The following is a 26,678-nucleotide window of genomic DNA, read 5'->3' on the forward strand; positions in this document are numbered from 1 at the left end:
TTTGGAGTTTCAGCACGAGAGCGCCCTCTGGCCTTTGGATGGAGATTTACTGCTGATCACAGAACAGTGCTTCACTGTGCGCGATCTCGATTCCATTGCGATTTATCGTGCAGCCCTAATGCAGATGCGTTTCTTTAGTTCTGACTGTGTTGAAAGTGTTTCAGTCACATTGGTGTCTTTATATGATCCAAGTTGTACAACATCTTTATAAGAAGGTCTCTGGCTCTATCCACATCTTTCTCACATCCATGTCTTCTTTACAGATGTCTTTCAACGCTGGCCATGGATGCCCGAGGGGAAGACCAGCCGCTCCGGTCCCAATGTATCGTCCTGCTCCTCCACGGTATCACTACAACCCTTCGGCTGCTCCAGGTCCTATCTATAACCCTCAAGGCGGCAGTAACTACATGCCACCTCATCCTGACTTCATGCCATTCCATTTCCCTGCACCCTCACAGGGCTCTAATGCTCTGCCCCAATGCCCCGTACGCCCACCAGTCTTCCCAGAGCCGCCCCCTTTTCCTCCACCTGCTCCTCACAATTCAGACAGCTCCGCTTCAGTTCCGGTTCAGAGCTCTTACCCTTACATGATGCCCACCGTCACCCCTCCACCGCTTCCACCTGTGCCACCCTCAGTGCCACCTTCCATGCCCTACCCGCCATCATATCCCATGAGCTACCCTCCACAGCTACAGCTCCCTCCTCCACCGAGCTTCAACCCAGCTTACATGCAGCCCGGAGGTTCCTTCAAACCTGAACGCTCCCGCCCGCCTCTGCAATACAAGTCGGACACCTGTTCCCGCTCCCCGGAAAGACTTCGTCACTATGATGACCACCGGCACAGGGGCCACAGTTATGGAGGATATGGAGGCCGGCATAACCGAGAGTTTGGAGGAGACAAACGGGACAGAGGGTGCAGTTCAGAGCGCAGGCGGTCAGACAGCCCACGGTATAAAGCGGACTATGAGAGAGGGCGTGTACCATCAAGACACCGCAGCAGGTAACACACTTTACTGCTCATATTCCTCTTTTTCTGTTATCAAAAAATAAGACCTCTTTTGGGACCAGGTTATCATAAGCCATCTTAACATTTTCAAAGTGGCATCTGACACAGCATTTATACCTCAAAAACGCTGCGGCGAAGTGTCACAAATGCTGTTTTTTCTTTCCTAAAAACTCTAAATAACATTAGCACTTGTTCACACTGCTGCACTTGAGCACTCTAAATGTAAATCATTTGAATACAAACTAATATTAATGTTAAAATTACTACAGTTTTGACCAAAATGCTACTTATAATGATGTAATTCACGTTTAACCCCTAATATTTTTTTTCATTGTGCAAGTGGTGACATTAAATGTGTTGCTCTTGGACAGTTGTTGACAGATCCAGTTTTTAAGAGAAGCTTTACCATGCAACACAGCAAATTTATCTGTCCTGATGAAACTATAAATTATACACACAGCGACCCCTTGAATTCTTGAATCTGATTGGATGAAGGACGTTCTAAGGCATCGTGACCTTATCACCACCTCGGGTGTGCATTATTTTTCTAATAATTCAACGGCCCATCGTCAATTATTCCTTACATAATAAATGAACACGATAGCAAAATTTCAGTAATCTGTACCAATACCATTACGTTTTCATGATTTACTGTACCAATTTCGATAACATATCAAAAGCTTTTGGATTTTTTCTTTAATTTAACTATTTGAAAAAACTGATATTAAATCAATTAAATTAATTAGTTATTAATGTTAACAATAATAATACATTAAAAAGCATATAGCATTTAAATGCTGTTCAATTAAGTAGAATTAGCAAAAAAAGGATCATAATAAAGTAGTAATGTTTCATTAGTAATAAAATGAAAAACAAAAAAACATGTTGCATATAGTATTACAAGTGGTATGTGGGTTGCACTTAAACGGCAAGATTTAATGCACAGATCTCTTCCGACAGCAGTTGACTGTAGCAATCATAATTGTAATCATAATGACTTCAGATTCAATCCCACATTTAAATATGATTGACTCTCCCAAATCTTGTTCATTTGGCAGAAAGAAAAATAAAGTATCAAAGTATTCAAATCACAGTATGAATAGGTTGTATGCAGACAGCTAGCAAAGAGCTTTCCGTTTATAATCACTGAATCTTATATGACTTCAAAGGATAGTTAACTCAAAAATTAAAAGTCTGTCATCATTTACTCACCCTCATATTGTTCCAAACCTGTATGAGTTTCTTTCTTTTGTTGAGTTCAAAAGAAGATATTTTGAAGAATGTTGGTAACCAAACCACTGACATCCATATAGTACAGCACATTATGAAAAGAAATTAGTCCTTATTATGACCGCTTTCAGTAATTACCCCCAAGACTGACTATTACAAGTGACCAAGCAACAACATTTTACTGCATTTATGTGTGATTTCAGTGAAGTTGTTTAAACCTCTCCAAACACACAGGGCTTTTATAGACTTTTGTAGAGTTCAGTAAGTTTTTTGCTGGGTTGCCTGATACAGCGTAAAATATTGCCTCCATCCCCCAGAGAACGCTATCGGCATAGAGATGAGCCAGGTTCACCCACCTCAGACAGACACAGGAAGCACATTCGGAATCGCTCAGGCAGTCGAGAGAGAAAACGCCGACGTGTGGATGAGGAGAAAGAGAGGAGAACAGACAGCGCCTCAAGCAGTCGAGAGAGATCGGTGAACTACAGCAGGACTAGAGATGTAGAGGAGACGTCCACTGACCGACATGAGGAGGAGAAAGGAGAGGAGGAGTTACTCAAACCTGCCTGGATCCGCTGTACACATGCTGAGAACTACTACTCCAATGATCCTATGGACCAAGTGGTACAGTACACAAACTGCAGACAAGCAGATAGTCCTGACATTTTTACAAATTTACCACAAAATCATACTCTCCTTTAAAGTTTTGTACTAAATATTTTGAAGGTGTCATGACCAACCATATCATATACTCGGGAGCTGTTTCTCACCTTCCGTGTGTTTTTATTCATCTTTAGGGTGATTCTACAGTCGTGGGAACCAGTAAGTTGAGAGATCTGTATGAGCGCTTTGAGCAAGAGCTTGGTTGGAGGCAGGAGCGAGCCAAATCCTGTAGACCTACATGGGAACCACCCAAGACCAAACTGGACCAGGATCAAGGTATTGTGTATTTTACGATTTCAAATATGTAGTGTATTTTATAATATTATATAAAAGTTGCAACATAATGAACATGTTACAACATGCAGTGATGTCATTAAACTGTATATGTATCATCTCTTTGCAATGACAAAATTGCTTGTGCTTTTCGATAGTACAGAATATGGCTCAAAAGTGTGAAAAGTCCATTTTTAAATGTAACTATTTAATGCCAAATATTTGTTACCTGTCTGTGGGCCAGACAGTTTAGAGGGCGAGAACAAACGTGCTCATGTTAGTTCTGTGTAGAAATGAAAATGAAATAAACCATTCTTTGTTTACAATGATGAATAAATATTACATATTCTAGATGCATGTATATACTGTTTCTCTAATGGTATTTTAGTGTTTTGTGGAGGTGGGCAATATTGTAGAAGTGAAGGGGTAAAGACATGACAAGGTGGTTTATTTAATTAGCAGATTTGTGTTTACGTTCAAAGTGTGGAAAGTTGATGTTCCTTTGATTTTGTTTTCATTTCAGAGCATAAGAATAAGCAAATACACAAATAGTGTTAGCTATGTCACTCAGCCCTAACCCTAAAAGAAAGATGAATTTGTTGTGTGTTGTGCAGATGAGAGCTCCAGCGAATCAGAATGTGATTCTGATGGAGGCGGTAGCAGCTGCTCCAGCAGCTCTGACTCTGAGGTGTTTGATGTCATTGCTGAGATCAAGAGAAAGAAAGCTCATCCTGACCGCCTCCATGAGGAGCTGTGGTACAATGACCCTGGACAGGTGCGCTTCACCATTTTGCTGAGAAATTATGGTTGTTTTGCTCAAAAAGCCATTTTAAAGGGGTCATATGATGCTGCTAAAAAGAACAGTATTTGGTGTAATGACATGTTTGTGTGGTTTAAGGTTCAAAAAACACATTAATTTCCACATACTGTACATTATTGTTTCTCCTCTATGCCCCGCCTTTCTGAAACGCGTCGATTTTTACAAAGCTCATTGGTCTGAAAAAGCGAGGTGTGCTGTGATTGGCCAGCTATCCAGTGCGTTGTGATTGGCCGAATACCTCAAGCGTGAGACGGAAATGTTACGCCCCTTGCCATATTGTGATGATGCCCTGTCAGGCCGGAGCGATGATTCAAAAACATGTGTGTATTTTGTCGCTTAAAATAAAGTTACAGTTATTCTTGTGTTTAAAACTCAGATGAACGATGGACCGTTATGCAAGTGCAGTGCCAAAGCCAGGCGAACTGGAATCCGACACAGTATTTATCCTGGTGAACAGGTATGCGTTCATTCATTCAATCACTTCATCTGTTTTAGATCCATATTTAGGGCCCAAGCCACTAAGGCGCAGGACCCTATTGATCCCCTAAGGATTATTAGGGCCCAAGCCACTAAGGCGCAGGGACCTATTAATCCCCTAAGGATTATTTTTATTTTTTCGACTATCCGGGGCCTTAGCATACTCAAAAACTGAAAATTGGCACACACGTTGAAATCTGTGACCATTAGGACGCTGCAGAGGCTGGGACCCGGGCGTGGCACAGGGGCTCTACGGCGCCCCCTGGAACACAATCAGAAAACTTGATGTATATCTCACACATACTTGCACATATTCATATGAAACTCGGTATGCATGTAGATCTCATTGAGACGAACAACTTTTGATATACTCGTCATAGGTTTTTTACCCGATTGCCACCAAACTCTGTGAACATGGTCTCACGACATTGGGGATGCTAAATTGCGAAGGGATTTTTTGCGATGAAGTTATGATGAGAAATGAGAAACAGGAAGTGTCTAATAACTTCCACATGCATTGTCTGATTTTGATTAAACATCAGTGGTTTGTTCGTTGTATGATGCCAATCTCGTAGATGTGACTATTATGAGTCAAAGTTATAGTGCCACCAACTGGCAGCAGGAAGTGTGCCATTTTCAGAATGCTTTGAATTCAGCATCTTATTTTTACTCGATTTGCTTCAAACTTCATCAGAGTAATGTCAAAACACGGCAGATGTAAACCTCTGGAGAGATTATTGATATCTTAAATACTGTTGCCATGGCAACGTGTCAAACTTTAACATTTGTTTCCTGTGTTTTTGAGGCAGATAACATGCTTAGAATTTCATGAAACTCAACACACACATCAGCGTTAATGATAGTTAGACACTGGCAAAAGCTCATAAATGGGCGTGGAGGAGGCGCTCTATAGTGCCACCTTTTGTCAAAACTTGGGGGTTAGTTTTAGCTACAGGCACCAATCTCGGTACATATAATGTTCTCATCAAGCCGGACAACTTTATAATTTACACTCATCAGCTACAACCAACAGGAAGTCAGCTATTTTGCTTTGAATGTGAATTTTTGGAAAAATCAGGCAGTGGAATTTTGCATACTCCGTCCAGGAGAATTAAGTAATTCACACCACACTTTGGCCGTTTCTCAATATGCGTTCTTGTCTGTACTTGTGTTCTTGTGGGCTTCTGAAACGTCATCAGTCGTCGCCCAAGTACTGTTCCAATTCAAAGTTCACATCTAGCCAAGTACAGTTCAAATCCCCGGATGTGTTCATGCTCCGCCCCTTTTATCAAGGATGCATCCAGAGGTGACTTGTGCGAGGCAGCCGGGTATCCCAGGATGCATTTTGCACCAATCAGCCAGCGTTAATGGTGGAGGGGAAAACCCGCATAATTTTCAAAATATTACTGTTATTGTGTCATGAAATGCAGTCCTAAGAGTATTTCAGGCGAGAATGTAGTTGTTTAAACCTCAAATCTTCGGTTTATTTATAAAGGTATCGCTATTTGAAAATTTGCTTCACTGATTTCGGAGACGTGATATCCATGCGATCAGCGGGCACTCAGTGCTCATTTTTCCAGACGAGAGCAGCCTAACCTCGGCTAGTCCGTCTGACACTTGCCGCTGGCTCTAGTGATGGCGAGACGAAGCCTCATGAAGCATTGAAGTTTTTCAGCCAAGTGGTTCACAAAAGGGTTAATTTCTCAAGGCTTCATTTGCTCACAATACCACCTGGTGGCCAAAGAGTGTAAAACAAGCAGATACATTACAGATGAGCTGATGTGGTCTGTTATACACTGTATTTTGCGTCAGTTAAAGGTCCCATGACATGCTGCTTTTTGGATGCTTTTATATAGGCCTAAGTGGTCCCTAGTACTGTATCTGAAGTCTCTTTCCCGAAATTCAGCCTTGGTGCAGAATTTCAGCCACTACGAGCCAGTCCCACAATGAGCTTTCCTTAGGACGTGCCATTTCTGTGTCTGTAGCTTTAAATGCTAATGAGGAGTTTACACCTATCGCCATTTCTAGCCACTGGGGGACCATAGGCAGGCTAGGGGAACTCATATTAATGTTAAAAAACCTCATAAAGTGAAATTTTCATGCCATGGGACCTTTAAGGCTTAGAAATAACGGTGAAGAAAAAAAATCCATTTCCACATAGACTATAATCTGTTTATATGAATATAATGTGTATTTTCTAGTGGTATATAATGATTGTATAACATATAACATAACTGTGTAATAAACGTATTGGCTTGAAATGAATGGGGCTATCAAATGTGTGTAAATCAAGTCTTTGCTCATAATAGGCAGGAGGGCCAATATTATTAGTCTAAAACTGGAAAGTGGCTGAGTTTAACAGGGCAGAGGACTGTGAATTTACAAGATTCACAAGATCAATGATGTCATTGCTCTAAAGAGGACCGTGAATTTACAAGATTCGAACCGCTTCCTTAACCAGTCTGGCCAAGCGAGGCTTCGGACATCATCAATGACATTATTGCTCTAAAGCGATACAAGCCTCGATACGTGCTTCACTGAACGCTGCCGGGATTTCTCGACACGCTCCGAAGCCTCGGCACAGAACATAACATCACTAGCTGGCTCTGATGTCTCTGTAGTGGTTAAACATGAGGTAAAATTCGTTTTGGGTAGCCAGTAGCCTATATCTAACAGGTAATCTTTGGTCTCATGAATCTATTATTTCTTGCAGGTCATTTCGTTTTGGCTGAGCACAAAGTTGTTGCATACATTTGACTGAATTGTTTGCTTTTGTCTTTATTTCCTATTACATAAGTCTCTTATACTTTATACTTATTCTTTTATAATGGCTATTTTGTTCATTAAAACTGACATTTAACAAAAAAGGCAGAGTTGTGCTTGTCATATTTCATTTTATGATACATACAGTGAAGATAATCTGAGTATATGTGCACATATTACCTAAACCACATATTAATGTTTTATATTTTTTAAATGAAAACGAAAAGAGGGTTGTGTTTTATATTTTGAAGAAAACGAAAAGGCAGTGGTGTTTGATATCATTTAGTTTTATTGTAATGCATGAAGCATGCATTTTTGAGGCTATTAATATTTTAAATGAAACAGAAAAGAGGCAATGCTGTTTGATATAATATTTTGTTTCACTGTAATGTATGTACGTTCCCTGAACTACATTTTTGCAAATAATAATGTTTAAATGAAAACAAAAAGAGGCAGTGGTGTTTGATAACATATTTCTTCATACTGTAAATGCATACAGTGTAGATAACCGGATTAGCAAAGGCGAGCTGACTGACGTTATCAAGTATGCTGCTGTTCCATTTGCAGAATTAACGGACTTGTGTCCTCCCGTCCTCAGGAGTTCGCACTCCCGAGTCGAACTTGCTAAGTCCGAACTACCGAGGACGCAAGTCCGAACTTTGCATACTTGGAATTGAGGAACGGTCTTTGTCTACATGATGCCAAGATACTGAAGATACTAAATTGCGAACGGATTTTGAATATCTTGAATGGTGTTGCCATGGCGATTTATTAAAGTAACAGTAAAAAAAGATAGCAGTAATTTATCTTTAAAGTGCAGCTTCCAAACACTTCAAAATATTTTACATACAGAGAACGTCATTCTGAGGAAACATGCTAGGTTTCATAAATTTACAAAGCTCTATGGATACCAGAAAATTAAAAAACTATCAGACATCTGATCTCACTCTACCTCTGTCTGTGTGTGTGTGTGTGTGTGTTGAGTGTGGGGGTGGGTGAGAGAGAGAGAGAGAGAGAGACTTTAAACATCTATTTAATCACCAGAAAAAAAATCAGTAATTTATTTTTTTCATTACAGCTTAAGAAATCTCTTAGGCCTTATCCTTTTCTGTCAGTTTTAGAGACAAAAAAGTCCTAGAACCAGTTAATTTGTAGGGCACTGGCAATATAATTTTATATAATTAGGTTAATAATTATGTTAATTACAACATAAAAAGATCTAACGATACAAACGCATGGACTTATAAATTTTTGAGCTGCAAATAATAATTAAATTGACACTCTTTTGATACTGACCTATGACATCCTGTGACATGACATTCATCTGAATTTTCTTATATCTTTAAAGTGCATTATCCAAACTCTTCAAAACTTTTTACATATGGAGAACACGTCATTCGTAGGAAGCATGCTTAGTTTCATATATTTAAAATGCTCAAGGGAGTGACAGAAAATAAAAAACAGTCAAGCAATTCAGCTCACAGATGAAGACTAAGCTGTAATGCAGGCAAAAATATTTTAGAAATGCTTATAGATCAATAAAATCGTTAAAAAATGCTTATAAATAAAGTTTTGGTAACACTTTACAATAATGTCTCATTTGTTAACATTAGTAAATGCATAAACTGACAAGAACTATCAATGAACAATATATTTTTTACAGCATTTATAAATGGTTGTTGATGTTAGTTAATCAAAATGTTCATGTTAATTCACATTGCATTTTATTGTTTTAGTTTTGAACTTAATATTAACTAATATTAATAAATGCTATATAATTATTGCTCATGTTAATTTATATAGTTAATGTTAATAACTGAAACCTTATTGTGAAGTGTTACCAAAGTTTTATATATTGTGTGTTTCACAGTCTTGATGGTTTGGATGAACCCTTTCATTGCTTTATCCCTTAAAACCAGACTGCCAGAGGGTTACTGTAAATGCATGTGACCGCTGTGCACCGTTCTCCTGATGCCACCAGGGTGGCGTTTGCGCTGATGGCTTGGGCCTGCCATCGCTGCTTGCAGCTATATTTAGTTTTGTATTTGCTTATACACTGTTATATGCAAACATTTGAAATGTAAAAGTGTCTGGAATTTGGAATTGAGACAACTAGTGGAAAAAGATTTATTCTGTACAATATAAAAAGCACAAACAGAAGGAGAGAAGCTTTGGAAGCCTGTGTTGAGTTTGAAAAATCAGGAATTTTCTGGGATGATACAGTTTATTAAACCCTTAATAAGTATCTAAATTTTTGTATGAATGGGCTAAATGATTGCAAGTCTCTGATGGGCCTATATAGCGAGGTGTTGATAGTAAATATTCGCACATGTGGTGCTCCAGTTGAACTCAAACTCTACATTGACAAGTGTTATGTGAGCCAAGTGCTGCATTAGGGGACATTCACACAGGACACAAGATTTGGAGCAATGGAAGTAAATCTGGGAATCTCAGTATGCATTTTTTCAAAGATTAACTCAATTTAACTGTTCAACAATCACTGAAAAGAATGCACCAAGATCATTAGGGTATGTCTGTGTAGGATGTTTTTTTCTGGATTTTAGTTCCCTAGAATTTAAAGTTCTCCCACCTGCTCTGCCCTGAGCCATCTTGTACCTAATCACCAAGAAGACATCTAGAGCTTCTTTGCATCAACAAAGCCCGGGAGGACCAATCTGACACAACACAACATTTGCTGTTCTTTAGATGGGAGATGTGAGGAGCAGGGACTCTGAAGTGGGTTTGTCTGACTGGACTGGTGATGAAAGGAGTCTAGATTACAGTATGTTTCAACTGCGGGTAATTGAGCCATTAAGGAGTGGATAGCGTGGTCCAGTAGCGCAGGTGCCAAAGAAAGATAGTAGACTGTGGGTTTGAGTCAGGGGTGTCAAATTCAGTTCCTGGAGGGCCACTGTCTTGCAAAGTTTAGCTTCAACTCTAAATAAACAAACCTGAACCAGCTAATCAAGGTCTTTATGATTACTAGAAACTTCCAGGCAGAGCTATAAGATGGTTATACTTAATTTTTGAGCCAAGCTGTTGCGCCTACTGAAAATGCATTCACGGTGTGAATGGACCACTCATCTGTGATTTTTGTTTTTGTGCATTGTCGAATTTGGCCTGAAAGGCCTTTTGTCTGTCAGTTTATTTGTAGGATATTTCACAGAATGTTTGCCATTTTGTTTTTTGTTAATGTCTAATTTTGTTGTCTCTGTTGATTTTTATTGCTGTATAAATCAGAAATAATTCAGAAACAATTTTTAGTTTGATTTAGATATGTGGTTGCCCCACACAAAATTACTATTTTCAAATTGTACTAATCAACATAGAAGCGTTATTATAATTGTGGATTCCTAGGAATTCAGTTTTATTCTGAGAGTAAAATGTTGTTTATGCTTTTGTTGTTTAGTGTTATTTAAACCCAGCATTTCCATTGCAGTGATTTTGATTGTTATAAATGTCAGTCATTTGTCTGGGTTGTCCGACTGATTGGATTGGTCAGAAACTTTTTCTTTCTCTTATAGCCAGTGAAATCATGCCGGCCGATGAGTAACAATGCTGGCAAACTGTTCCACTACAGAATAACTGTGTCCCCACCCACCAACTTCCTAGTAGGTTTCTATGCCGTTTTCATGCAGTATTCATCTGATTTTTTTTTTCTGTTCTGTTCTTATATTGTTTCTGCCTGTGAATATAATTGTCTCTCTCTCTCTCTCTCTCTCTCTCTCTCTCTCTCTTTCTCTCTCTCTCTCTCTCTCTCTCTCTCAGACAGATAGACCCACGGTTATCGAGTATGACGATCATGAGTACCTGTTTGAGGGCTTTTCCTGCTTTTCTCACACACCACTTACTAATGTAAGCATGTGATTTCTGCATGGTTGCAGTCAGACCTAATAACTAGATTATTATATGGTCCTTAGTTTTTGTGAATAAACAACAATAAAAAAACAGTATCTAAATAATCTAAACTGTCTGTTTTAACTTGCACAAAAGAACAGCAGACAAGAAATTGTGTAACTGTTCGTAAAATAAACTCCACTCATAGGAATTATATCAGCAGCACATAACCAGACGTCTATCTGCTTATAACAGTAGTTCAACAGCTAAAAGAACAATTTATACTTTTGGGCTCAGATTTACTAACAACTTGTCTTGTTTTGCGTTAGTCAATTTACTAGTATTTGCGCCATTATTTAACTCCCAAAAAAGCATGTCTTTGCCCATTTTGCCCTCAATATGGCTACTATAGTTGCTAATTTGGGCTGAGTTGGTCATTATGGAAATTAGTTGTTTGTGTTCTTTAATTTGTGCATTGTCAGTAGATCATCCGCAAAAACTTTCCATTCCATTGGTGCTTTTATGGGATTGTGGTTTCAATCTAATTTAGTTTAGGTTATGTTAATGTTAAATAAGTGTAAGAAAAAGTGAAGATGTCGAAGATCTTGATGAAGAATAACTTTTATTACAGAATAGTAGTGACAAAGTACATGTAGTACCTTGGGTTCAACGGAGTCAGACTGAACCCCGAACATCCTAAGCTCAACCATTTTATACAGTATTACGTTCATCTTCCCGCTCAACATGTAAATTAAGTTTCGTTTTAAATGTAAATTGCGGATGACAATGAAAGTGATAGCCTTCCATTCCCACATCTTCGGTAGACTCAAGTGGGAACAACCAAATGTTAAGGTGATAAGATTAAACAGAATCCATAGCAGTTATTTCATGTACCCTTTTGGTCAGCAGATGGTTCTTGACGACCTGCTGCTTCTCCCACGCTATAAGTGACAAATTATCGCTCCGGAGGTACTATTTACATATGATTAAGATCAGAAAGAACTATCTATATGATAATTAAGCTCTTTGTAGAGAAAGGAGCATAGTTTAATACACAATTTGGAGTGGAAGCTGGGTCGAGGCAGACTATAATTTCTTACAGTCCCCTCTTTGATGCTCTTGGCCCAAAAGAAGCATCACATCCACTCCCTTACACAGATTACACCTCCCTTCCAGGGCAGGTGCCCAGTGGCGGTGTAGCCCTGCCTTAGGTCGCCCCCCTCTGGCCAAAGGAGAATCTTACCCGTCTTTGGGTATACACCTCATGCACACTGGTTACAACTCCGTTTCATTTGAGCAAAATTATCACAGGGTTTTTTATTATCACAGGGTTTGTTTAAATTTGGAAAATGTTTCTAGGGTTTGGAAGAGGTAATCAAGAACCATCACAACCAACGGGGAGCGCTCAATATTGATAATTGAACTATCTGCAATTTGACGTTTCTCCATAGAACACATACAACATAACATCATGCATTGGCACATAATTAGAAAGATACAAACACAAACGGCAGTTTTAAAAGTTACATCCCAAATCAAACCAGAGTATGCAATGACTAAATCTCCATCATGCATTTGTTTAGTTAAAGCCTTATCCTTCTCATCAAGACCTTGTTGAGCTTTAACAATGTGGTTATCTTTCCTTTGCATTAATGACATCAGCATATCATCCAGTTTTGGTAACTCAAAATCAAATTCAGGAATTTCTTCCACAAAGCCCAATTGTTCCTCTGGTTTTACTGACATTGCCTGTTGGGTGGTGTTTACATATGGAAAATGATAAATGATAAACCCAAATGGAGTTTTGTCACTTGCATTGTGTCCATTCTCTCAGTGTGGACGTCCTTTGTCCACATGTGTGCATTCAGTAGACAATGTTCTGCATTCGAGTATGCATATGTTTGTCTCTTTCTGGTGTCATGTGCATAGAGTCTGTCTTTGTGCATTTCTCATTTCTTGTTTTCCATCTCGGTGATAAGACTGCTGTCCACAGTCTCTGAAAATAGTTTGATTTCTTTGTTTCTCTTTTCCATTGTCCATTCATTTCTGTTTGGAAAAGTCCTTCTAGCTGTTGTTGCAGCTTGTGAAGTTCCATCAGGTCCATCCATGCCATTGTGGGTCTCAGGGTTTCTAGATCTTTTAGGCTTGGAGTTCTGGATCTTGTAGGTCTGGAAATCTCTCAATTTCTGGTTCTGATGATCACTCTGTTCTTTAAGAAGTCCCTTCTCTTGTGGAAGTCCCCTGGCTCCACTGGCCCTGCTGGCCTTCTTGAAGTCCTTCAGATGACCGGATCATCTTTCTCCAGGAGGGTACACATTTCAAACAAACATCTCGATGCTTATACCTGAAATGAGATCAAAAAGAAGAGGTTTCCCCCCCTTTCCCCCACAAGAATCTTTTCACATTCAAAACCAAAGCTACAGAAATGTAATCACAGAATGCAATTAAATCATTTCTCATTAATTAAATTTAAATATTAATGCCATTAACACATTTCCCAAAAATGATAAAGAATCACCCCCCTTTTGATAGTAAACATATTTTCTAAAATATAATACTATCATAAAACTATTCCTACAATTCACATCAGCATCTGCTTGTGACTGAGCTACAGTCATGTTGTTCATGCAGTGCTGTGTCTGGCAAGGTGTGAATGGCTTCTTCCTTATTTCCTTTCAACAGTGCCAACTGGGTTTCTAAACTGCCTATCTTCTTAAGCAAATCACGATAGCTCATCCTTCTTTTGTGTGAAAAGTGACACTGTCTTGCCTTGTGTCCCATCCTTCCACATGCAAAACAAGCAACTTCCTGATCTGTCCTACTTTTCTCCAAACAATGTCTTGTTATGCCTTTTGGTCAGCAGATGGTTCTTGACGACCTGCTGCTTCTCCCACGCTATAAGTGACAAATTATCGCTCCGGAGGTACTATTTACATATGATTAAGATCGGAAAGAACTATCTATATGATAATTAAGCTCTTTGTAGAGAAAGGAGCATAGTTTAATACACAATTTGGAGTGGAAGCTGGGTCGAGGCAGACTATAATTTCTTACATAAGGTTATGCTTAATGTTAAATTTGGCATTCACTAACCTCTGTTGTTTCAAACCTATATGACTTGTTTTCTTCTGTGCAGACATACAGTTCAACCGTAATTTTATGAAGCTACGAAATTACTTTTTTATTGTAGCTTCATAAAATTAAAGTTGAACCACTGATGTCACATGGACTATTTTAACGAGTGCATTCAAGTGGTGTTTTGAGCATAAAGTTCTAATTGCAGAAAATAAATGTCACTTTCAGAAGATTAACAATTCTTTATCAGACATAATTTCTGATTTTAAACCATTGCAAATGTCCCACATATCTCCCACCCAGACTAACTGTTCCCACCCCCTTTAGATCCCTTTGTGTCGGGTTATTCGCTTCAACATCGATTACACCATCCACTTTATAGAAGAGATGGCACCTGAGGTATGTGTCACCCCACATTATCAGATTTCACACTGTCCACATTTTCTTCAGCTCTCTGTAATCATCTTCTGTAAATGTTAGTTACTGTGAATAACATTTTTATGCACATACTTAATTGCGTACGATTATATACAATTAAAATTCTCATAATGAGACAAACATATCTTGACGCTTTGACTTAATTATTAATGAAACTGATTTTAATTTTAGTTTTGTTTCCCTTTTTTATTGACATTTTTAATGCTATTTCAGACATATTGGTTGTTTCTAACACAAGTGACGTGACCCATAAATGCTCAGCTATTGTAATCTGTTGTGTTTGACCAGAACTACTGCGTTAAAGGCCTGGAACTGTTTTCCTCCTACCTCTTTAAAGACATCTTGGAGTTATATGATTGGAATCTCACAGGTAACATGCACACGCACATTTAACTCTACACAAGCACACCATAAGCTTATAAGCCATAGTAATATAGTTTTGCTGTCACACAGGTCCTGATGAAAATGGCCAGTCAGGTTGTCAGAGGTTTCATTTTATGCCACGGTTCGTTCGGTTCCTCCCAGGTGAGTTTTAAATACCCTTCTGTCCATTTCACTCATGAAAAAAAAAAATGATTGGGAAAAAAAAAATGTTTGAGACGTATTTTAAACCAAAATTTGACAGATGACTCCCCAATATATTGGTGAATAGTTAATTTATACAGTAGAGAGAATGCTTCATCACTATGATTGATGTTGTGGTGTCTGCTCATGTGTGTCAGATGGAGGAAAGGAGGTGCTGTCCATGCACCAGGTGCTGCTGTATCTGCTGCGCAGCAGCCCGGCTCTAGTTCCTGAAGAGGAGATCGCCAACATGCTTCAGTGGGAGGAGCTGGAGTGGCAGAAATACGCTGAGGAGTGCAAGGGCATGATTGTCACCAACCCTGGCTTGGTAAAACACATTCTCACAAACAATGGCATGATGTCAGGTGAGCAGACTGAATGTTCAAGTGCCTGTGAAGATGAGGAGCCTTTTTTAATGTGAGAAAATACTGTACAATAAATAAATAATAGTGACAGATACATTTAGTATGTCAATAGAGTCTTTCTGAACTGACATCAGTAGCCAAAAGCTTTTGCATGATTGTGCATCCACACTAATAAGTTAAAGTTCAAGGTCATGTCATGAAAACAAATTTGCACTTTAAATGTGTGCTTGTGTATGTGCCTGTATTCACACAGAAACCCAGCTCTGTGAGGATTGACCAGTTAGATCGTGAGCAGTTCAATTCCAGTGTCATCACTTTCCCCATCATAGTGCATTTTGGGATCCGACCTGCACAGCTTAGCTACGCCGGAGACCCGCAGTAAGTCTGATTGAGCGCACACAGTGAGTTATTGCTAATAATGATTGTATTAATAGTATAATGCTGAAAAGGTGAAACACTGCAGTTTACTGCTTTCATTGCAGGTATCAAAAGTTGTGGAAGAGTTATGTGAAATTGCGGCACTTGCTGGCCAACAGCCCGAAGGTTAAACAAATTGACAAACAGAAGTTAACGCAAAGAGAGGTAAGTGTCTGCACACATGATTTATGTACATAGAAATAGCTAATGTGACAAAGACACCTTAAAATAATAAATATGATCATTATGGAAGGGTAGCATGAAGTTCTTTTTCATAAAAAAAAAAAGTGCATTAACCGAATGAGCAGTTTGAAGAGTGGCAAGAAGTTTTAATACAGTACATTGTGGTTTGAGGAAGTGTAGGTTCATTGCCATAATGGTGTAAATACTGTGTCCAAAAACTGATTTACAGGAAGCTCTGCAGAAGATCAGGCAGAAGAATACGATGAGAAGGGAGGTCACAGTGGAGCTCAGCAGTCAGGGTTTCTGGAAGACTGGTATCCGCTCTGATGTTTGCCAGGTACACATATACATAAACACACATTCACTTCAGAACATGTGTTTAGAGAAATTAAACAAAATAAACATATATAAAGATGTATGTTATATGTACAGTATCGTAAACGCCTGAGAACATGACGTGCACATTTATAAAGCACAAAAAATAATGATCTGCTGCATTACATTTATGGATGTGCAGTTTCTGTGTTACCAAATGTTTGTCTATTTTATTGAAGACATTTTTTTTCTCAATTATGACTGTAAACAATTATTAGTTAACAAAAAAATTAGACAATAGCAGAGAATAGTGTTAATTCTGTGTTAAACGTAATGTAACCTCTAAGCCTGTTTATAATTGATTTAAGATTATACAATTATAATAATCATTGTCCTTTTTTTGTTTTGTTTTGTTTTTGTCTGATGGACCATGTAAAAACATGAAAAAAATGGCATTTTAAAGGTAATTTATTGAATCTTAGACAGGTTTTGGGGCAAACATTTGAGTCAGATGCCTTATTTTTGCAGCACGCCATGATGCTGCCGGTTCTCACTCACCACATCCGCTACCACCAGTGCCTGATGCATTTAGACAAGCTGATCGGTTACATGTTCAAGGAACGATGCCTGCTGCAGGTAAGAGAAAGTGTAAAGACTTTTCAGTGTTGGGTTGTTTTTCATTCTGAAAAATTGCAGCATATGTTACCAGGGCTGCAGAAGAAGAATTTAGTAGTTCAGGTTTTTCCTTGCTCTGCCAGTATTTTCTCTGGCTCCACCAAAGAAAAAAAACATAGATTTTATTTTCATTGATATGTGCCAGAATTTTTTTTTTTTATTTATAATGCTGAATATAAAACATTTGTCAAGTTTATTAATTTTTTTTTTTTTAAGAAAAATGAACTAAATCTGAACTAAACAGCTGGAAATTAAAAACTAAATAGCTATAATGTAACCATAGTGTATAACTCCACAACAGTTTTAAATTTGTTTACTCCGATTATGTGTAGAGAAGCGCTCCACTGATCTGAACTTTATGGCAGAGAGGCCAGATGGAAGCCTTTCCTTAGTTAAGACACATTAAAGTCCACTTGGAATTTGCAAAGAAGCAGGTAAAGGACTATCAAAGCAAGATTTTTGGAATTGAAGCCTTAAGTATTTAATTTGCGATTACAGCTGGAAATTAACCAACTATAATGTAACTCCACAACAGTTCCACACATCCAGAAATGAAAAATTATGGCATACGATGCAAAATATTACTGGTTGAATCTACTGGTTCTTATCTTTGTTAGTCGGCTGGATAACGTTGCCTCAGTGACATATTTAAATGAACACAATTTTCAACCAAAGTCTAAGAAAGCAGTGTAAAGTCTCTGTTCTTACAGAACAGATTTCAGTTATGCTTGTTGTTGGGTGTTCAGTCCTGCATAGCTACAAGTATGTGTGTTATATTTTAACATGTAGCTGTAGTATTTAATGGTCATAAAAGGTCACTATACGGTGTTCAGTGGCTGGTGATGTTTGGTTTCACGTTATGAATTATAACTCTCACTTTGCTTTTCTTTTGCTTTTCTTTCTTTCCCAGTTGGCAATGACTCACCCCAGTCATCATCTTAATTTTGGGATGAATCCTGACCATGCTCGCAACTCTCTGTCAAATTGTGGCATACGCCAGCCCAAATATGGAGACCGGAAAGTGCATCATATGTACATGAGGAAAAAGGGTTAGCAAAGCTCTCTGTACATTTGGTTGAGAATTTTTTTGAAGAAGTAGCCCTACTCTAATAATGGTTTTGCCCTTTTTTCTCTAGGAATTAACACCTTGATTAATATTATGTCAAGATTGGGCCAGGATGACCCATCACCCTCCAGGTTTGTGTGTGTGTGTGTGTGTGTGTTTTATTGTATTACTTTATTTTAGTGAAGTCATTTGTTTCTTGTGTTGGTGATCATTTATGAATTGTTTTTTTTTTTATTTTTTTTTTTTACAAATTTTAAAAAGGCAGTTGAAATATAACAACTAAAGGGTGTAATCCCTGTCCTTTTAACAGAATCAATCATAATGAGCGCTTGGAGTTTCTTGGTGATGCAGTTGTTGAGTTCCTGACCAGGTGAGACCTCTTAATTTTCAACGGTGCTGTAAATCTGTCATTACATAGAGCATGTCTCACTGAGTTTAGCTTTTGAAGCTTTTGTTGTACTCACCTGTTATAGTCATATGTTTGTCTTTGTTTTTTAGTGTGCATCTCTATTACCTGTTCCCAAACCTGGAGGAGGGAGGACTCGCCACATATCGCACCGCAATTGTTCAGAATCAGCATCTTGCTATGCTTGCTAAGGTAAATGTTTACTAGATATTAGAGATGATCCAAAAATTCAGCACACTGTAAATTATAGCTCCAAAAACATTTTTTTATTATTATTTGTAGTTTAATTTATCATTTGTTTCTTTTTTTTTTGTCCTGCGCCTTAACCCAGCAAACATGCTACCCAAAACAATAAAAAAAATATTGCCCCTATGCCACTAGGGTTGGGCCGATAGACGATGCCATCGTCCATCGCCGATGGCTGACAGACATCACGATGTTGAGCACCCCCACATTCCCCCCGCATTCCGCCGCATCCCAATTCCGTGTTCGGAAAGGAAATTAAGTGTACTACGGAACCCTAAAGGGAATAAATAGCCTACGAGATGGGAGGATAAAAAAAAATAAAAAATTCAATACTTTCTCTCACAATTATATCGTTGGGTAATTGTGGGCATCAGGGAGCCGCTACTAATATGCAGGGCATTGAAACCGCTTTCGAATTCATGCTCTTTTTACTTTCACTTTCGAGATTCGTGATCACACGGACTCTATACTACGGAGCAGCAGTACTTGCCACACATTTTACAAGATTAGATATTTGTCAGTGGTGCTCAGTATCTGCAAATCATTCGCCATTGTCCTATGAGTCATCTCTCCTTACTCTGTGTATGTGGTAAGTGAACTTTCCTGTACTGTAACGGTCTACTGCTAGCAAGCGGCTAGCCATGTCCCTTTAGTGGCTCTGTAGAACGCGTTATTTGTTTTCCGTGCCTTTCTGCATACGGATTCACGCTTCAGGCACACCCCCTAACCCCGCCCCCCCATTGTCATCGTCCATCACGATGTTTCACTGGTCCGATGCCAATTTGGTAGACATCGCCCAACCCTACATGCCACAATCTTTTTTAAAGTGAATTTATACCTTTGCATAACTATTGTCATTGTTTTGATGAATTGAAGTGTGTGTTGGCACATCTTTTGGCATGCATACATGGTGTTTTCAGAGTTTTGTGTTGGTGAGTGTTAGTAGTTTTTTTTTGTTTTTTTTTGTTTTTTCATCTTTATCATTTTTTTGCATCGCCAGAAATTGGAGTTGGATCGGTTCATGTTATATGCCCACGGCCCTGACCTGTGCAGGGAGTCAGACCTCCGACATGCCATGGCAAACTGTTTTGAGGCCCTGATAGGTTAGTGCTTTATCGTGTATGCTGTCTGTCTGTATTTAATATACTGTATTTCCACTCACTGATGTCAAATTGTTGATTTTGTTTTTTATGTTGCAAACATAGTTTCAGATAATTAGTTTGTGTTTTGTAAGAACACATTTACAGAATGTTGTAAATACTGCCCTAGGTGCATGACCACTTTAGATAGTGGTTCTTAACTCTGGTCCTAGGGATCCAATACTTTGCACATCTTGTGTTTCACTTAAGCCAGGCATGCACTGTGTGATTTCAGCAATGTTTTTGTTAAATGCCAACTCTCACTCTACAAGTAAATTGCAATGTAAAACCAAAGCTCACGATTTATGTGCTCACACAATACGGTCTGATCGTCAAACTGCGTCTTGACTGCTCAAACTATACGTGTGAAATAAACACATGGGACCCCCAGAACCAGGAACTGTGTAGCCTCCATTGCTTCCGTCCATACCACACGCCATGTTGCCATGGTTTGATTTCTGTTTCCGCGTCATGCAATTACTCAGGGGAAAAAAATACTGTGTTAGGGAAATTGGTTCGTAGCTTTGCTTCAACTATAGGGTGACCATACGTCCTCTTTTCCCCAGACATGTCCTCTTTTTGGAACTAAAAAAAATGTCCGGCCGGGATTTCTAAATCGCCCAAAATGTCCGGGATTTGGCTTTTGCTTTCTACAGTCGCTGTTCATTGTGTGCGTTTTTGTATTAACTATCCCTCACTCCCGACCATCCTATTGCCGGTTGCTAGAGGTTACCTCTCATTAGCCCCTGTTACTGCGTAACAAACAACACATGACAAAGCTGAAAAACAAAAGTCTTACAACTTTTCTGATGAGTTGATGATTTGAATCGTGCCTTATACAAAATGTGCAGAGCCGGAGGTGCGAAGATATCCCATGAAGTCACTGAAAGTAATTGACATGTTTGATATTATAAAGCATTATTTTGCACAATAAGCCTCAAAAAAGAATGGTAGTTACTAGTGAGGGGCCAAATTTCGGCAAATTTTTGGCTTAAACTGAAAATTGCTGTTTTTCGATTTTTCGGTTGCCAAAATGTCAGTGCATCATTAGTAACTCATGTCCTTTTTTAAGGCTTTTTGTACTTAATAAAGCACATTTAGGTCATTTTAAGAGCAAACTAATATCCATGTTTTTCACAGAATGTGAAGATCTACACTTTTTTTATGTTTTTGAAAGAAGATCACCTAGATTTATGTTCACCTAGATTGCATGTATTTGACTGGAAGGTCAAAAACAGTATTCTTGTAATATATTATTACAATAATGCAGTGTCCTTGCTTAATAAATGCATAATTTCTCATTTAAAAAGAAACGCATTGATTCTCAATTTTTCAATAGTAGCACATTTGTTTAAAGTGTTTTTTTTTTCGTAGGGGCCGTTTACCTGGAAGGTGGTTTAGAGGAAGCCAAGCAACTCTTTGGGAGACTGCTGTTCAACAGTGAGGTGAGTTTTATGTGTATGTTTGTAGGACTAAACTAATTTTAATTAGATTTATTATAGTGAGCCTTTTAGACTATAATGTAAGATAAAGAGTGTTGTGTTCCAATATAAAGATTTTACATTTAAAACTAACTTTTTAAAGTTTAAATATAAATTATAATAACTTTGTCCTCAGAAGTAATTTGTGTTTTGAGTTTGTCTTCTACCCATACTTTCTCCAATATAATTTATAAAGTGTTAAAATACTTTCATAAGAAGTAAAAATAATCCCATTCAATCATTATTTTGTCTGATACTGCTGTCATTTACAATACATTATAGAGAACAGTCAGGTTTTTTCAGCAGAACTTCTCTGTTTGGTTATGATGGAAACAGAGAAACAGTAAAGTGACAGCATAAAGTTATATAAATATAATTTATTATGATCTGAGTGTGACTCTGGTGCTGTCGTTATTAAATAAGTTAATTGACTAGCTTAAAACTGAAAAAATGTCCTTGGTATCACACAAAATAACAAAAACTTTCCCCCACAAAAAACATTTTGAGTCTGAATTGTCATATACTCTTATTCTTCTCAAATGGACTATGTCATGTTGTTTTCAGTTTGTTTCCTCTCTTTTTGTCTTGCAGGATCTGAGGGAAGTTTGGCTCAACTATCCACCTCATCCTTTACAGGTGTGAGCAGAATTGATTTTCAATGTTCAAATGTCATGCACAAGTGTAAGACAGACACATACATACACTTTCTTCAGCCACCTAGCTGAATAACTAGAAGAATAACAAAGTTCAGTAAACAGTAAAACCGTTACAAACTGATTTATGATCGTGATTATGATCACGATTTGCAATGTCAAACAGCATAATGGAGTCTTTTTTATTCAGCCAAAATAACTGGAAGTGGCTAAAACCGGAAACCTTGCACATTCAAGGTCTAAATGGCCATGCCCACTCTTATTTGAATATATTTTTCCTAAAATATGCATTGATTGAATTGTGCAGGGGAATTTAAAGAGACCGTTTACCCAAAAATTGTAATTCCTTCATCATTTACTTAACTTCATGTTGTTCCAAACCCATAAAACAAATAAAAATATTTTTAATATTCTCTCATCATATTTGTTCATCCTTTGAAAATCCATATAACCAATATTTTCTAGACTCAAAAAAGAACATAAAAACACCATAAAATGAAAAATGTAAGAACTTGACACACGAGAACCAATGAGGTGTGTTCTCCAGGGCGTCAAGCATGTTTACCATATTCGATGTGCTCTGTGAACAGTATGCACTTAAATCAATGTTTATATGTGAATAAAACCTAAATGACATCTATTCATCGTAAAAGGGATTGTGTCTCTTCAGAAGACTTGAATGAAAAAAAAAAATCTTTGTCTTTGTGAATTTTTTTAAGCTGGAAAAATGTTGAGACTTTCAATGGATGGGCAAAAATAGTAAGAGAATATTACAGTATTTTAATTTGTGTAAGGAAGATGAATAAAAGTCTATGGGTTTGAAACCACTCGAGGGCGAGTAAATGATGGCACTGAAATGATTTTTTGTGTTTTTTTTAATTGAAGCTGGCTGTAAGCTTCAATGTAGTAATATAATAGTTGAGTTTATTTAATGCATAAAAGCACACACTCAATGTTCTGCTGTATGTTTAGGTGCAAGAGCCACTGACAGACAGGCAGTTGATCGAGTCATCTCCAGTTCTGCAGAAACTCACTGATTTTGAGGATGCCATTGGAGTGCTGTTCACTCACGTACGTCTCCTTGCACGGGCCTTCACTCTGCGAACAGTGGGCTTCAACCACCTCACCCTGTAAGTGCTCTAGTGCCTCTGTGACTTTGTAAAATCTTTTTTTTTTTTTTTTTTTTACAAATGGAACAGTTTATTGAACATTTAGACAAAATGTTTTTTAAAAATGCAAAACATTTGCATATATGTTTTTGTTGGGTATCATATTTGATACATCAGGTTGTGATACAACAGTGTCTGTGCTCCCACACATGTTGAACCCACAGAGACAGAGGCTGTTTTTCCACAGCCAGGAACTACACAACAGTAATCTTATTATTAGTTAACTATCGGCTAGTGCTTCATGCAGCCGCTGTATCTGTCTGCAGAGGCCACAACCAGAGGATGGAGTTCCTGGGAGATTCTATCATGCAGCTGGTGGCAACTGAATATCTGTTCATCCACTTCCCAGACCATCATGAAGGACATTTGACAGTGAGTATATCCGTCGTCTGTTCTTCATTTCATCCCAAGATTGGTTTCAGTTTTATTTCTGTCTTTTTTTTTTAACTCCCTATGATGCATAGTGTCCTCTACAGTAATCTTTAATAGCCATTTTTACCTCTTCAGTGTGTGATGGTATATTCAGATCACCACGAATAATGGATGACTTTTGACCCTTTCTCATAATTCATTATGAATGCCATCAATATGACAACAAAAAATCATCAAGGGTAAAGAAATATCCTCTAGAATGTCTTCATGTGTCTTGTTTTCCAGAAGATTAGGCATACTCGTGTACTTGTAATGTATTTGTTGTAATTTACCTTCCATAACTATAAATGTGTTTGTGTACTGTAGTGGATATGTTATTTTACAGGGTATATCTATTCTCTGGACATTTCTACAAGAATGTCTGTTCATGTCTGTTGTGAAATGTTTTAAATACTTGAAATATTGACATTTCTCAACTTTTAAATGTTCTCTGACACTCTTAGTGTTTTTCTTTTGAGATTGTGCTTCAATCTCACAATTAGAATGAGTTGAAATTGCCTGCTCTGCTCCGCTTAGTCCATTTGAGTGTAAATATACCTTTAGCTTTTAATTTAGTTTCCTGTGCCAACAAATTCCCTGGTTAGCCCTACTCTATCTATAGTGCAAAAATCCAGCCTTTTCAGTCACTGTGCCCCCTCTCTTCTGGTTGGTCAGTCCGTATAAAGCCCAGAAGTATAAAGTGTTTGTGTGTGATTTGTAGCTCCTGCGCAGCTCCTTGGTGAATAACCGGACTCAAGCGAAGGTTGCAGAGGAATTGGGCATGCAGGAATTTGCCATCACCAACGACAAGACCAAACGGCCTGTTGCCTTGCGGACCAAGACTTTAGCCGATCTACTGGAATGTAAGTGTGACATGGCACTGCAGATTAATGCAAAGGACGTTTGATTTTATTGAACTATAACAAAAATTGAGAAATATAATATAAAAGGACACTTTTTCTCATTATAACTAGCTAAATAAAAACAACATATTCTGTAAGAGCTCTGGGATTTGTAATTTATTTTATAAATGATTATTTATCTTCTGTTCTGGAGGATTATTATTCCTAATATTCCCAGTCATTTTATATCCATTTATTCTAAAGTTCATAATGCTTATTGTCTGTATTGCTATTAAATTTTCTCTCTTTTTTTCCTCCCCAGCATTCATTGCAGCTCTTTACATAGATAAAGACCTGGAGTTTGTGCACACATTTATGAATGTTTGCTTCTTCCCACGACTCAAGGTATGGCAAACTTAATTAGAGGTTAAATGATATATTTTTTACATATATTTATTCGCCTACACGTTATCAATCATTATAACAATGATTTTGAATTGACCAATTTTCAATGTCAGAGGCACATAATGAAAAAAATAACATTTATTGAAAAGAATAAGGTGACATTTATATAGGACATGGTCTTGTATACTGACAAGGCTGTTTTTAATCGTCTTTGTGTACATGCAATAGACATAATTTTTTTTAGCATCTTGTGCAGTGAGCACATTTTTTTAAAAGAGTCAAGTTAATAGAAATTAAACTATTTCAAACATGACCCCTGCTTTTTCCTTTAAATTTCGAATGCCCCTTATTTAAAAGAATATGGTTATAAAGCAGACAGCTCCTGTCAAAAAGGAAATTGTCTTTTTTTTTTCTCTGAAAATTCAGAGAAGTGATTGAATTATACACCCTCAACATAAGTGCATAAATTATATAAATGAGATAAAATCACTCCTGATACAGGCAGTGCAGGCTGAATTAAAAAAAAAAAAATACTTGAATAGGATTCCAAGTGAATCTGACATCGTAAGCATTGAAAAGTTTGTAGACATTGGGAACGATCTAATGAAAATCATCATGCATCATGGACACATACCGGGTTTTAGTCTATACATCCACTGGCATGGAAGAAACCTCCTCAAAGTGCTCAACTGGTGTGTGCAGGTTTTATCGTTTTGGGTTTGTATATAAAAACTGTTTAACTTTCAATGTACTGCTGTTTGATTATTGTTTCAGGAGTTTATCTTGAACCAGGACTGGAATGATCCAAAATCGCAGCTGCAGCAATGTTGTCTAACCCTGCGGACGGAGGGAAAAGAACCAGACATTCCTCTATACAAGTAAGAAGCTTCTGTCCATTAACTCTTTCCCCGCCATTGACGAGTTCTCTCTTTTACAAGAAAACGCTTCCCCACCAAAGACGAGTTTTACGGCTTTTCGTGTTTTCACTGTTATACACTCGGGGGCGCTATTAAGGCGGGGGGACAAGATGTAGTTTTTGATAAAAATGTGATTTTCTCACCTTTTTTCTCAAAATTATGAATTTTTTTATGAAACCTACCTATATTCAAGTGTTGATAAAAAAAAAAGAATGCTTTAATCTAGAATAAAACGGATTTTTTTTTTGTTTAAATGTAGAGGCTTTGGTCTTTATTTTGGTGTATTGCATATTCAAATATTCATACAGCAAAATATACTGGAGGCCATCAAATTTGAGTGAAAATCATCAAAATCGCTGGTGGTGGCTGGCAACTTTTTTCAAAAATGCTGGCGGGGAAAGAGTTAACATCCTTTGAAGGAGGATGAAGATGAGGTAAATCAATTTTCTATTTAAAGGGTATTTGCCTTGCAAAAGTATTCAAACCCATATGTGTGTATATACAGTATATCCCACATTACACTCCATACCCTATAAGGACAAATTTGCAATAGCACTGCAAATTTAATAAATAGAAAGGAGAAAAACGAATCATCATATTATGTAAATTTCATTTCTACAATTTAGCCCTGGTTGCATCCCATGTCTCTGGATCATCTTTGAGATCTACAGTTTGATTGGAGTCCAGGTGCTGCAAATTCAATTGATTAGGGATATTTTCCAAGCCATAAGGTCAAAGGAACATCGTCTGCCTGCACAGCTCAGAGACAGGATTGTTGCGAATCAGCTCATGGGGAAATATGAATAATTAATCATAACTAGTTATAATTAATTATAAATATT

General features: G+C 37.8%; 1 protein-coding gene across 1 annotated transcript in view; it reads left to right on the plus strand.

The window, feature by feature from the left end:
• The window catches only part of drosha (drosha ribonuclease III), a 30,264-nt gene that overhangs the window by 1,378 nt on the left and 2,208 nt on the right, over nucleotides 1-26,678 (plus strand). The window contains exons 2-28 of the mRNA XM_016439923.1: nucleotides 264-1,000; nucleotides 2,554-2,860; nucleotides 3,034-3,175; nucleotides 3,787-3,947; nucleotides 4,369-4,449; nucleotides 10,757-10,843; nucleotides 11,001-11,087; nucleotides 14,472-14,543; nucleotides 14,871-14,952; nucleotides 15,036-15,107; nucleotides 15,305-15,474; nucleotides 15,765-15,889; nucleotides 15,994-16,093; nucleotides 16,341-16,448; nucleotides 16,955-17,062; nucleotides 18,012-18,150; nucleotides 18,238-18,298; nucleotides 18,478-18,537; nucleotides 18,666-18,765; nucleotides 19,820-19,922; nucleotides 21,333-21,403; nucleotides 22,031-22,075; nucleotides 23,065-23,222; nucleotides 23,528-23,633; nucleotides 24,394-24,535; nucleotides 24,837-24,919; nucleotides 25,694-25,797. Of these exons, the coding sequence (XP_016295409.1) occupies nucleotides 264-1,000; nucleotides 2,554-2,860; nucleotides 3,034-3,175; nucleotides 3,787-3,947; nucleotides 4,369-4,449; nucleotides 10,757-10,843; nucleotides 11,001-11,087; nucleotides 14,472-14,543; nucleotides 14,871-14,952; nucleotides 15,036-15,107; nucleotides 15,305-15,474; nucleotides 15,765-15,889; nucleotides 15,994-16,093; nucleotides 16,341-16,448; nucleotides 16,955-17,062; nucleotides 18,012-18,150; nucleotides 18,238-18,298; nucleotides 18,478-18,537; nucleotides 18,666-18,765; nucleotides 19,820-19,922; nucleotides 21,333-21,403; nucleotides 22,031-22,075; nucleotides 23,065-23,222; nucleotides 23,528-23,633; nucleotides 24,394-24,535; nucleotides 24,837-24,919; nucleotides 25,694-25,797 (3,611 nt within the window). The remainder of the gene's footprint in view (nucleotides 1-263; nucleotides 1,001-2,553; nucleotides 2,861-3,033; nucleotides 3,176-3,786; nucleotides 3,948-4,368; nucleotides 4,450-10,756; nucleotides 10,844-11,000; nucleotides 11,088-14,471; nucleotides 14,544-14,870; nucleotides 14,953-15,035; nucleotides 15,108-15,304; nucleotides 15,475-15,764; nucleotides 15,890-15,993; nucleotides 16,094-16,340; nucleotides 16,449-16,954; nucleotides 17,063-18,011; nucleotides 18,151-18,237; nucleotides 18,299-18,477; nucleotides 18,538-18,665; nucleotides 18,766-19,819; nucleotides 19,923-21,332; nucleotides 21,404-22,030; nucleotides 22,076-23,064; nucleotides 23,223-23,527; nucleotides 23,634-24,393; nucleotides 24,536-24,836; nucleotides 24,920-25,693; nucleotides 25,798-26,678) is intronic.

The sequence above is a fragment of the Sinocyclocheilus anshuiensis genome, unplaced genomic scaffold, assembly GCF_001515605.1.
Source record: "Sinocyclocheilus anshuiensis isolate Anshui unplaced genomic scaffold, SAMN03320099.WGS_v1.1 scaffold151, whole genome shotgun sequence".
Taxonomy (NCBI): Eukaryota; Metazoa; Chordata; class Actinopteri; order Cypriniformes; family Cyprinidae; genus Sinocyclocheilus; species Sinocyclocheilus anshuiensis.